The following is a 12,913-nucleotide window of genomic DNA, read 5'->3' as shown; positions in this document are numbered from 1 at the left end:
GGGAACTATTTGGGCTTTGCTATGCCAATGTCACCAGTGCTGCAGGATTCTCAGAAAGAACAATCAATCTTAATTTGTTGTAGGTGGCCTTCGTGGATATTTTGCCTGAACACATTTATCCTAAGCTTTATTAGGGACAACTCCTCCATCTTAGTGGCAAGTACTTAACTAATGTTTTTGTTGTTGTTCTTTTTCCTTCAAAAGCAATATAAAATTTGTGATGGGGAGTCTTGGGAAGCAAGGTACAGGTTTTCATTTTTACTAGATTTCCTTCAACATGCTGTCATTACTTAGTAATTGAAAGTAATAATAATATAATACCTGACCCTTGGACTTTGAAACTGAGCTTGGGGGTAGGGTGAGTTTGTTGTTGCTGTGCTTTTTTTTATACCCTCCCCCTCCCCCCAGTTATTAGTAATTTTAGGGGGATTATTAGGTGAAGGAAAGGATGATAACAGACTCTGGAATTTAGAGTCCTGCAAATTCCGAAAGTATCAGAGTATTTTTTGACCTTTTTGATTTCGTGCTTACAGCGCAAATGTGTTCATGCTTAATGAAATTAGGTACATTTCCCAGAATGTTAATTTAACAAAATCTTTTGCTTTGACCTGGAAAAAAAGGATAAATAAAACATGATGCTGCTTGCTCCATACAATCTCTTCCTCCTTCCACTTTAAGCTAGCTCCAATTTATTCAGACAAAATGTAAGGAAGCTTTGGATTCTTTTTCTCATAGAAAATGGGAAGAAAATCCTTTGGATTCTACTCTGAAATTGGGAAATATGAATAGGAAGCACGTGTAGACTGTGTTAACGGTGCTGCTGTGTGTGGTGAGTTAAACAACTGGATTGGAGTAGTACATTTGTTTAACCTCCTAGCATAATGAGCTGCCAGGGGGATTGCTCCACTTAATAGCAGCCGTTCATTACTCTGCAACCATTTCCAGTGTGTTATTTCTCTTACAGCAAAGAGAATTGGCGGTTCCTAGTTTTAGCTTTCTTTATCTGTGACACTTAATGTCAACAGCCTTGAGACTTTGCCAAAACAATCCTAACAAATCCTAATTCCAGTGTTTCAAGGTAAGTATTTGCTTCTCAGAATTCTTCTGTATTAGTGCTGCATGTTTACACTGGACCTTTTAAAATGCAACAGTGATCAAATAAATATTTGAACTGAACAATATGTTTATTTTTTGTTCTCTGAAGGCACTTTGCATGTTCTTTATTCTTACCTTTCACTACCATAGCTATGGAATTTGTGGTAGAAGGCATTTTGGGGTGATGATGCTGCTGCCATTATATCATAGGGATCATCAGACCAAAATTAATTGAGACAATGAGAAATCCATTTCTAATGTCAGATATAGTTGGGTGTACCAGACTGTAGGTTAAAATGTCAAAAGTTTCAAAATTAACCTACAGCTGAAGCCACCTCTACCCAAGAGCATAATTAATGCTTGTTGTTGTTCAAAGGGTGCAATGTAAAAGCAGTAGAGCTTTTATAAAACAGAGATAAATTCTTTAAAGGCATCCCATCTGCAAAAACTAGCTGAACTGTCAAGGGAAAAGAGAAATTTTTGCTAATGGCAAAAGAAATGATTATTTTAGGGAGTGAATTAATAGGCTATTAATGAGCCTTGTTCCCAGTGCATTGTTCACTTCACACTTGACAGCAGCTCCATGGATCAGAATGGAATGTGTCTGTTCTTAACTGTGAGTTTTAATATTTTGCACTGAAAGATCATAATGTTGCTTCATCATTAAAAAAAAAAAAAAAACACAAAATTAACTTTTGCCCCAAGGGAAAGACAGATGGCAGCTTGATGGCCTCATTATTCTTTTTTCTTTTTAACATGGGTAAGGTTTTATGTTGGCTTATATAATCTAAAAAAAAAATCTCCTAAGAAGCTGATGCTAGCTAGAAGAGTAAAAAAGATATAGCCATAAAATGCAATTGATTTTCACCTTTCTAAAAATGTTTGTTATAACAAAGTCTTACGTGTCTATGTATTTCTTTCTTCCTTCAGTAAGAGCAGACCCAGTGACTGCTCCCAGCAAGTAAGCTTGGCTCTCTGGAGCCAAGAGTTAATCCTACCGTTGTTGTAGTAGGACTAATGTTTCACCCACAGTGTATGCAGTTACATGTGGACAGGTCTACCAGGCCTCAGTACGTAATAGATGACAGTATGCTTTTGTAATACAAGTATAGGAAAACGTGCAGTGATTAGAAGCAAGTAGCCTCGAGGTCTCCAGTTAGCTTGCTGCACAGCTTTGTGTGATGTTCTTACCATGTGTGTGCCTCAGCATGCCCATTTCCACTGGAGCACACCATTAGGTAGTTGCTAGTGACTCAGACAAGAATTTGTGGATGCTTCACACCTTTGAGAACCTGACTAAATAAATATTTAATTACCTCAGAGGGAACTAATTAATGCTCACAATGGACTTAGACATCCCTTTTCCCCATATTTCTGATTACAGTCTATCCGTTCAGTTCAAGTAGGAATTCTGTTTCTTACTTGTTTATTTTCTGTAAGTGATACAAGATCAATTCAACCTGTCACAAGCAAATTATGACAGCAAATGAACATATCTGGTTGTTGTGGTCATCTTTAGGATGTGGGACCATAAACGCTGGATTCCATTCTGACCTACATATATTCCTTTGGTTTGAAACCTAAGTGATCTTAGAAATGTTCTGTCAGATGGGGTGTAAGGAAAATGGTGCCTCCATCAATGCATTTCCTCATTTGTTGTTCTCTAGTTTTCAACTGGGATGTAAGGTAGGAGAACATGTTTGCCTAGTTTCCAGCTGGTTCCAATCATTTATTGTAGCCCAGAAAGCTTAGATTCAGGGATAGTAACCCCCAAAATGAGGAGAAAAATGTCTAATACCCTGGCTGCAGAGACCCAATAATATCTGGGATGCCTCCTAGGTGGAAAGGATCCTCCAGGACTGCTTAAAAAAAAAAAAAAAAAAAAAAAAAAGCCTTACTAGAGCACTCTGTGGCACAAAGCCTCCCTAACTCTGCACAAGAGCTGATGTCTTCGTCTCAAATGCAGGCTGTTTTGTCTCATAGAATATGGTGCTGGGTCTCACTAGTCACTGTTCAGGCAAAGCTCCTACTGCAGAATCTATTGCAAATTGAGGAAAAGGCAATTATGTTACATCCTTAGACAAAAGTTAATGTCTATGGCCAGAATGTTCTCTTAGCATATGGGTGATATGTATTGCATGCAGAGGGATTTGAGACTGATATCTTTGGCATTATGTAGGATTAACATAGGCACAACTGGACAGCTCAATCTAGACTACTGTTTTTACCACTGCCAGATTAAGATGGACAAAGTTATCAACATCAAAAATGGAGTGGCAGTTAAGAATTAAATTAATTAAATCTACAAAATGGGTCCTGTCTCAGATTCACTTCTAAGTCACAGGCCCCAGCAGAAAAATCAGTACAATGAAATTAAACTCTAATTCAGATGCAATCAACGCATTTCTTTTTGTCTTGATTTATATTATAATGAGTGCTACTTACTGTATTGTAGTCAAATGGAAAGGATTTATTCAGTCAATTACCATGGGTAATGAAACGCCAATGAACTATGATGAAGTAAATGGAAAATTACATATCAAAATGACACAGATCTCTGTACTTCTTAAGGCTGCTTATATTTGCTTTATATGGATGCTAGCGGAGATGTGATTTCAGTTCAGTCACAAGTTCCTGGCTGTAAGGGAGCTTAAGGAAATCACTTAAATGGGTGGATTTGTTTTGTTTTGCGTAACAGTGTTTCTGTATTTCTAATGGTGACGAGTCACGAGATAGTAGCAAATGTATATTGCTAAAACTATTACTTCAGAGCCTTTAGTAAATAGGCTTCTCCTTTTCTTTCGAAGCTAGACATGTACATCCTTTCCTTCTTAATACACAGAATATGCTTTTGGGGTTACACTATGATATTTAAATGGCAAGTGTCTTCTGTTTTAATGAAACAGACTCACTACTGTAAAGTGTTTAGCATCATAAAGTAACAATAGTTTCATATGTTTATGTCAGATCTTAATCTTATTTTTTTTAAAACTTCATCCTGAGTAAAATGATCTGATGATTGCTGAAGAAGATGATAAAATTTGTGGTCTGAATCTTATTCCTCATGGAATGGCTTAATGGAAATTAGTAGGGTTGATATTAAAGATAAATTTAGTACAGTGTTGTACCTGCTTAAATTTCCCATTCATTGTAGGAAGTTAAAAATCAGGATCCCTGGGAGTGATCAAAGGATGACAGTTTTTTCTAAATCACAGAAGAGTAACATGGGCGTCTCCTTTTCCAGTTTTCACCTTTAATGACGGAAACTGTAAAGCTTCTGGAAATGGTGTCCGATTACAATAGATACTCTCATGACCTTGTGACTCAACTGCTTCATTACCTACAGCTGAAACAGCATCTCATCCATTACAGAAATAACAGCAACATTTTGCTGCCAGAAAACTGATTAACATACTGTTTTTATTTCTTTTCCCAGCGTTCAGCATCGTTAAGCATTGTGGGCTTTTCAAACGATTTAGAAATGGAACTACCTTCAACAAGGTTATCTAGGTCAGCTGATCCACAGATACAAGGTGTGGCCGCTGTAGCACTTGGTTCATCCCCGAACACCCGTTGTGACTGTGATACTCCACCAGAACCAGTACCCAGCTACAGCTTAGTACTGGGCAGAGCTCCAGGTGACCTGAGCCCTGGCCTTGCACCAGGTGATGTACTTCAGTGCAGTGCTAAGTGCAAGGTAGGAATCACTCAAACTTCTCTGCTGAAAAGGAATCCATTTTCATTGGCAGCACATATTATTGTTAGTCAGTTAAAAGCACCTGTTTCAGTTAAGTACAGTTTTGCTTCAAGCTTCAATCAGTCTTCAAGCTGGTACTTGAAGACTGATTACAAATTGTTTGCTTAAGGTGGAAACAAAGAAAATTAATTATAAAATTTGATATTTTTTTCCCCTGAAGCTGGAAAATGAAGACTTGAATACTGTGGATCATCCTCTAGAAAACAGCATGGCCTCTGATGGGCAAGATGTAGTAAATGAATTAAGTCTTTCTATGCAAAAAGTGCTGGAAGAACCTATTAATCTTTCAGTCAAAAAATCTCAACGTTGTACTTCTCCTTTTGAAGTGCTCAGCAACAATTCTTCCCTGCCTGCGAATGACAGAATGGGACAACTTAGAAATGAAGAAGGTACCAGGCTTTTCATTGTTTCATTTAGGTTTGGGAGTTTTTTCTTATCACTTTGCATTACAAGCGTTACAAAACAGTATGCATTTTAATGTACTTTCATAAATGTGTTTTTCCATCAAACTTCAAATATTATCAAGTACTTAATCCAATGGAAAAGCGTGTTTGATTTCATTTGTGAAGAAAAACTTGGAAATTATATGCCTTGAATTTGTAATATCCTTCATCTCTGAACAAGAAATGAGTGTGTCTATGTGAAGTACCTGGAGTTTTAGTTCTCTTAAAAGTACTTCCTGTTAATGAGACCTGCCGTTATGACTATTGAAGAGCTGGTTTTAAGAGTCCAAATTCAATTGAGGGAAAAAAAACCAAACTTCCAAAATATAATGTGCTTTCTGCTAAGTCCTTCACATCAGTCATATAGCAAAATTTTGTAAGGTCAATATATTGCACAGTATGTGCTTTTGCTTGGCTCTTCTACTGTGGAACATTCCCTTCAGCCAAGGCCTATTTCTTCAGTCTTAATGGAGAATTAGACCTTACTTAACTCTTTTCATGGGCAAATTGCCAGCATCCTTGTGCTATACTGTAAAGCCTCATTCCTGCAAACTCTAAAAGTCAATGGGACTATTCATGCAAGCAAGGGATTTCAGGATCAAGCTGTTATTCTGTGACTTATGCCAATATTTGGCTGCTTTTCTCTGTAAAAGATGAATTAATATTTCTATCTTCGTGCTGTATTTTTATACAGAGAATTCTAATTAGTACAAAGAAGGTCTAGTTCAGTGAACCAAGGAAATGTATTTGTCTTCTCTTATATGTACTATGCCAAACTGTGACAATTATGCCACAATTAGCTGTAAGCTGGAAGTAGTAAGGATCAGCTGCACCCCTAAAAAGCTGTGCCTCAGTCAGGTTAAGTCACTTTGAGAGGAGCAGTTTTGTAGTATCTGGTTTGGGTTGTATGACACTATACACAGAAAACAGTCCCAGCATGAAGAATCACGCGATCCATAACAGACACTACAAATTTGCTCTGATCAGGGATGGAAAGACTGGAGCGTTGACTTCAATGCTGCTCCCTTTCCACAAGGAAGGATCAGTAGTGAGTAATTCCCATCCTGCTCTCTGTCTGAAGAAGTGCAGTGAAGGGAGACCTAAGGAGATGTCGTCATGGTGTGCAGCATGCATCAGTGAGAGATTCTCTGTTGCAGAGGTAGCATATCTTTTGCTAGAGGCTCTCTGTAGGACTAACTGGCTTCAGCAGTGTTGTGCTGCCAAAACCCACTCCTTTTGGTGTGCATGTCCAGTGGCTTATCCTTTTTTTAATATCAAATCTAAACATTGCAGCTTAATTTAGAGCAAAACACTTCTTATCCTAATCCCTAAGGGATGTGGTAAAATTGTATATCGTTTCATCATTTTTCTTCATACAGCCTCTTTTCTTCTTATCATGGTTTGCGCAGATCCTCCCACCCCTTTCCTAGACTAAACAAATCTGATGATTTCAGGCTCTCCTCATGGCTCAGTTGCTTTTTTTTTTTTTTTTTTAAACCGCCTGATTCCTTCTGTGGTATTCTGGGCTCTCTGCAATTAGAGTGCTGCCCACAGCTGAATACAGTGTTGCAGCAGAGGCCTGTGGGGTGCTGAGCAGTGCAGGGTATCGGCTTCCTGTGTTTTATATTCCTCACTACTGGTAATACACTGCAGGATGGCATTTGCCTTCTTTTGCAGCAGCGTTACATGATTGACTTGCATGTAGTGAATGGTATAGCATTAACCTTTAGTTCCTTCTACAGAGCAGTTCCCTAGTCAAGTTAATTTCCTTTGTGATTTCATTCATCTGATCCTTCCTTCATAAGCATAGGACTTGGAGTTGTCTCAATTCAGTCATGCTGATTTAGATTTTTTTTTTAATGTATTAAGATAATTTTTGGATTGTCAACATTCTCCAAAGTGCTTGCAACCCCTCTGGGTTGGTGTCTTCCACATTTTTCTATAAGTACTCTTACTTCATGAGCCAAGTTACTGATGGAAATGTTGAATAATGTTAGGACCCCAGCACCACTGGAACATCCTCTGGTTTGACAGTGTACAAGAGCTACTCCTTCAGCTAAGTGTGCAGTCACACCTTAGTAATTCTGTCCAGAGCCTCGACTACCAACCTTCACCTGAGCAAGTCACAGGCGAATAACGCATTGAAGTGACATGACATACACCTTTCCTTGTTAGTCTCGATTGTTTTGTGTTTCCTGTGACTGGGAACAACAAGAGAATATCTTCGAGGCACATTGCTCTTAAGCAATAGGCTAGGGACCATTGGCCTGCGCTAGATTATCTTTAAAAAATTATGTTTCGATGGCGCTTACTTGTCTCCAGATAGACATGATATTTGGTTTATTTTCTTGTATTATCTATGTCAAAATAATTCCTAACAAAGTATGGAGGTTGTCAGTGGACTGATATTTACAGGGGCATCTGTTGGAGCATTCATCTCTACCCCCCCCACTCCATCTCTCCAAAGCTGCTTTGTTACTGGTGTCTAGTATCAGTCAAGAGCTACAGTTACGAACATGCTTATGTAATAGAAAATTTTGAATTGACATGTTTATATGTTACATATTTTGGAGGGTATAAAGGAATCCTATAGTATAGCTTTTGTCCCTAATAGACAGATGGGAGGCATGATTTCTTTTCTGTTTCTAGTAACTAGAATTATCCAGGAGCTTCTAAGCATGGAACAGGAGACTGCAAAGACTTCCTGAGCCTCAAGCATTCAGACCTCAGGAGGTCTGTTGTTGTCAAGTGAAAAATGTATGGCAAAGAGGATTACTTACATTGTTCCCTGTACATGGATGAATGTGTCATGTCTGTGTATGTCTGTAATACCATACGAACGTAACCATTTCCACAAAATATTTGGGAAAGGCTCCTCATATTCAATACAGAAACTGTGGTTGAAAGCAAAGAGAGAGAGAGAGACTGTATCCCAGAATAGAAAACAGCACACGCTTTTGATATACATATAGATGAAATGATTCCATAATTCACTTATGATATCATATTAAACACCAGTCAGAAGTACATGAATATTGAAGTACTTTCTACACTAATCTGACTCTGATATTATAAATATTTTATTCATTTTCTTATCTTCTGTTCCAGATTCCAGTAACTGTGAAAAGGAACATTTAGAAATGGATATGAAAAGCAATCAGGATGTCAGGTAACAGTCTTTTTTATAGAAAAGCACTGGCCATGAAATTTTATGCGTGTGTTTAGAAAATTTCTCATACTTAATGCTAATGGAAAACTTGTTTTAAAAAGAATGCAAGATTCCTTATAGATAATAATTCTGAAAGTTATGAAGTATTTTCTTAAACTTGAAAACAATTTAAAACAAGTGGTGAGTTCATGCATTTCTGTTCTCTTGTGATTTTCAGAATGTTTAAATATTTGCACTTACCTCATTTGAACAACTATGAGCTGTTTAGCCCCAATTAAACCTAAAAATTATATATATAATGGTAACAGGATTAACATTATCTTGAATTTCATAAAATTGTTTTTTTTTTTTTTTGCTATTGCTGTGCTAAGATTTTAAAATAAAGTTGAATGATATGCTGTATTCTTATTTGAAGCCAGCCACACTGAAAAGCATCAAACCAGGCTTGAATTGAGATGATTAAAACCAATACATTTGAGGATAGTCAGGGAAAGAGTTTAGGACAGAAGTTAATAATGCATTTGCACACACCATTAAATGAATATTCTTGTATTGCAATTTCTTAAAGAATCAGCATGTGAAAAACTTTTCAGATTTTAGCCAGCAGAGTCACAAAGGAAAAAGAGAACAAACAATAGTACGTGGAAAATGTTGAAACTGAGTAGGGAGGAGAATTTTGTGGAATGTGACTTAATTTAACCATGTTTCATTTTAATAGTAGATCTGGCCCTAGAGAGCTGAAGATCCCTTATGTGAGACTGGAGCGTCTGAAGATACATGCATCAGAATCCGGGGAGCTCCCAGTTTTTAAGCTCCAGCCACAGGAGAGTGAGCAGGAGGGCAGTTTCCTCCTGATAATTGAATGTGGGACCCAGTCTTCAAGTATGGCTATAAGAGTGAGTGAAATTTCTTTGAAGTTTTACCTGCTTTCTCGTTATTATTTCTCTGGCTTATATTCATAGTTACTGAAAGTTATTATACACTAAACAGGTCTGTTTATAAGTACTCTTATAATTCATTTCACCCTCATACACTTCTGTGATGGGCTGAAGTAAGAGGATGCAGCTTTTGGTTTGCTGCATAGCTCCCTGTTACTTCCATTTCTGAGAAGTCTGTTTCATCAGATAGCTGTAGTGTTTTTGTGTTCTAACAGTCTGGATTGTCTGTCTAGTCACAAATATAGGAAAATAACTTAAAACTAACCTAAATGCATATTCAGGCGTGGCATCTTTGGATGATAGGAACCAATTCCAGAAATTACAGTGTTACAGATTTTTAAAAAGCTTAATATTCTATCACTTCACCAAAGTCTTAAATGTGAATTTCTTGTCACAGAAGGAAATTGGAATTTCTGTTGGGAAGAAAAAAATGTTCTTTTTTTTTTTTTCTTGAGCTGTTTCCCGTAAAACTTGCATCTTGCAGAGGTGCTGCATACGGTTACCATAAAGAGCATATAAGCTTGTTTCTGTGACATGAAATCTATGCAACTCTGTCTGTGTTATGATACTGTGGTATGTGGAGGAAGTGACTTGACCAAGATGACCTGGCCAACCAGTGTCAGATTCTGAGCTGAGCATAAGCCTGCTAAAACTCAGTGCCCTCTCCAGTAGGGTTCACTGTAGAGAAACTATTTTTTTCTGCAGGTAAGTACTGCTGTTATATGCTTAGATATGAAAATGATGACTGTGTGATCCCAGATTTTTCTTCCTTTAAGATAAATAAAGATAGTCCACCTGAAGGACTGAAATGCAAAGAGGAGAACACGGAAGACAGAAAATTTATTATAACCCAGGCTGCAGGACAGATACAATCTCCTCCTGTAGGTACTCTACCTTCTGATCAGAAGCTCAGTAATGGTACCTCTATCACGATGAAAAAATCTCCAGTCAGTCAGGAAGTCAATACAATTGAGAATGAAGATTTCTGTGCTGTGTGTCTTAATGGAGGAGAACTGTTGTGTTGTGATCACTGCCCCAAGGTCTTCCATCTCTCCTGCCATGTTCCAGCCCTGCTCAGCTTTCCAGTGTATGTATAACATTTCACTAATGTGCTCCATTTCTGCTTACTGCCTTGGGGTAGAATATTTCCTCAGAGATGTATATGTCAGCCTAACACAAGGGCAAGGACTGCATCTCTACTTACCTTTTTTGTTATTTTCTTACAAAGGAAAGAATTGTCTTACTTTCATCTAGTTTCAAGTATGTATTAACAACAACCATTTCCATGCCTTTCCTGCAGTTAGCTGGCCAGTACAACAAAGGAAGTGGCAGACCTAAGCTTTAAAATCATTCGTACAACTTTCTGGAGAAAAAGTAAAATTCTAACTCCCATGTAACATTGGTGGTATAGATGTCAACTCTTTCCTGCAAGAACAGTGACTTGCACAAGTACAGGGGCAATCAGTGAGCTTCTCGACAGTAAAAAAAAAAAAAAAACAAAACAACAACAAAAAAAAAGTTCAGTTTTCCAGACAGGTCTGGGGGAAATTTAGGACTACTGAGGCTTTTGTTGGCAGCGTTTAGGACATGGGTTTCCTAAGACATATAGTCTCATATAGCAACTTGTCACAGAAAAATTAATTTTATGTGACAAAGATCCAGAGTTAGGTATGTGTCCACATAGCAAACTTAAGAAGTGGGACTGTGTGAAAAATGTGCATTATTGGTGTTGTATAATTCTGAATTCAGTTACAAGTTTTTCAGTTATAGGTGGGACCAAAGACTTCATTTGTGCCAAGGCCAAACAACTGTCTCAGCTGACCAAAATACCTTGTGGGATATTAGTTTGGAGGTTCTGTCTTGTTCTTTCTGTTAAGAAAGCAGAAAGTTCCATAGTTTGGCTTTTCCTTCTTTTTTTTCTAAGAGCTAAGTCATTATTAACCTTTTGTTTTAAAACACTGTGAAAAAATAGTTTTCCTTATAAAATAAACTTCCTAAGCAATTAAATTCTAATTAAATTAAATTCTAATGAAGTAAGTTAGTTCCTCTAACTAAACCTCTGTATTGATAGTTCTTTAATATACCATTGTCTTTAAGGTCCTGATGTTGCACAAGTTCCATCCCTGTTCTCATGAAATTCTTCAGGGGGGTTCTGAAAATAGATAGGAAGGGCAGTTATGCTCATGCAGAACTATGTCAATTTGGTTTGGGATCCTATGCACTAGCACACATTATGACTTTTGTGATAATGTTAATTTATTTGATAATTGATATATTATCTAATGGAGCTGTTTTTTTTTTTCTTGTGACCCTACTGTTGGCTGTATTTCCTTTCCTTAATATATATATATATATATATATATATATATATATTTAAACAGAACTTGAGTCAGTATAGCTGCACGCTTTGCTGCTATGTAATTTCAAACACTTAATATTTTGTGTTTCTCTTTCTCTGTAACCAAAAAAGTGTAATAAGTAGAATGTGGAATTACTACACTTCTAATTATATTTAAATCTCTTGAAGAACATCTAATAGAATGGGCTTAAGATTGCGTACAGTTGTAATACAAGTTAAGAATGAGAACTGAATTTCTGAAGTTTGTTATTTGACAAGGTAGCTCACCAAATTTCACACAATTTTGTTTGTTTGTTTGTTTTGCAGGGGCGAATGGGTGTGTACACTTTGCCGTAATCCAGTGAAGCCAGAGGTAGAATATGACTGTGAAAACACACGCTACGGCCAGGGTTACAATGCACAGCATGGCCTTGATGATTATGATCAGAAGGTGGGAATAACTATATACTGTTACTCTGTAGGAAAGGAAATATGATCTCAGCATGAGACTTTGCCTCTTCATTGGAAAGTTGACTATTTTGCCTTGATTCCTTCTAGAATGTTTCAGAGGATAGTAAATACACCAAAAGTGGTGTTAATATTCAGTTATATCATTCTATTCTTTCTAGAAAGTTGCTGTTTAATTTAAAATGAATGTCATGCTATAGAAAAGTGAAACTGGCAGATCTGGAATTCTCTTCTGCTTTGAACAGAGAAGTTGCACTCAGCCCCAGAGCAACCTTCCTTGTGTCAACTTTGCTTGGCACTCTCCCACTTAATTTCTCTTCTTCAAGACTTGGCACCCTCTCAGCCATCTGTTTAGGCCAGTTGTAATGATATTTGCTGATGTGGATGCTTTCTGACTCTCAGTTGGATTGCCATCATCTTATTGTCTTCATATGGACCACTGATCCCCTTTAGGATGACATCTAGGCCCTGTTAACCCAGCCTAGATGGAAGTTTATCCTTTTACATCCCCATTACCAGTTTCCTCTGCCAAATCTCTTATGAAGTATACCTTTTCTTAAGTCTGATTGGTAACAGGAAGCCAGAAACTCCAAATAGATGTTCTGAGTGTATTAGTAACAGCTGGACAGGGAGGGTGAGTTCACACAGGTGCATGCAGATGCTGAGCTTGCCCTGCACAAATGAAATCTAGGATAAGGCACTGTA

General features: G+C 37.4%; 1 protein-coding gene across 14 annotated transcripts in view; it reads left to right on the top strand.

Moving 5' to 3' along the window:
- Positions 1–12,913, top strand: part of TRIM66 (tripartite motif containing 66) — a 49,235-nt gene that overhangs the window by 30,493 nt on the left and 5,829 nt on the right. For 10 of the 14 annotated variants that reach the window (XM_040559035.1, XM_040559041.1, XM_040559042.1 and 7 more), the window contains 6 exons: positions 4,532–4,792; positions 5,013–5,241; positions 8,404–8,464; positions 9,183–9,360; positions 10,179–10,489; positions 12,068–12,191. In XM_040559035.1, the coding sequence (XP_040414969.1) occupies positions 4,532–4,792; positions 5,013–5,241; positions 8,404–8,464; positions 9,183–9,360; positions 10,179–10,489; positions 12,068–12,191 (1,164 nt within the window). The remainder of the gene's footprint in view (positions 1–4,531; positions 4,793–5,012; positions 5,242–8,403; positions 8,465–9,182; positions 9,361–10,178; positions 10,490–12,067; positions 12,192–12,913) is intronic. The other 4 variants (XM_040559036.1, XM_040559037.1, XM_040559034.1 and 1 more) reach the window with 1 other exon arrangement.

This window comes from Cygnus olor, chromosome 5 (genome assembly GCF_009769625.2).
Source record: "Cygnus olor isolate bCygOlo1 chromosome 5, bCygOlo1.pri.v2, whole genome shotgun sequence".
Taxonomy (NCBI): domain Eukaryota; kingdom Metazoa; phylum Chordata; class Aves; order Anseriformes; family Anatidae; genus Cygnus; species Cygnus olor.
This window is presented reverse-complemented; position numbering and strand designations above follow the sequence as displayed.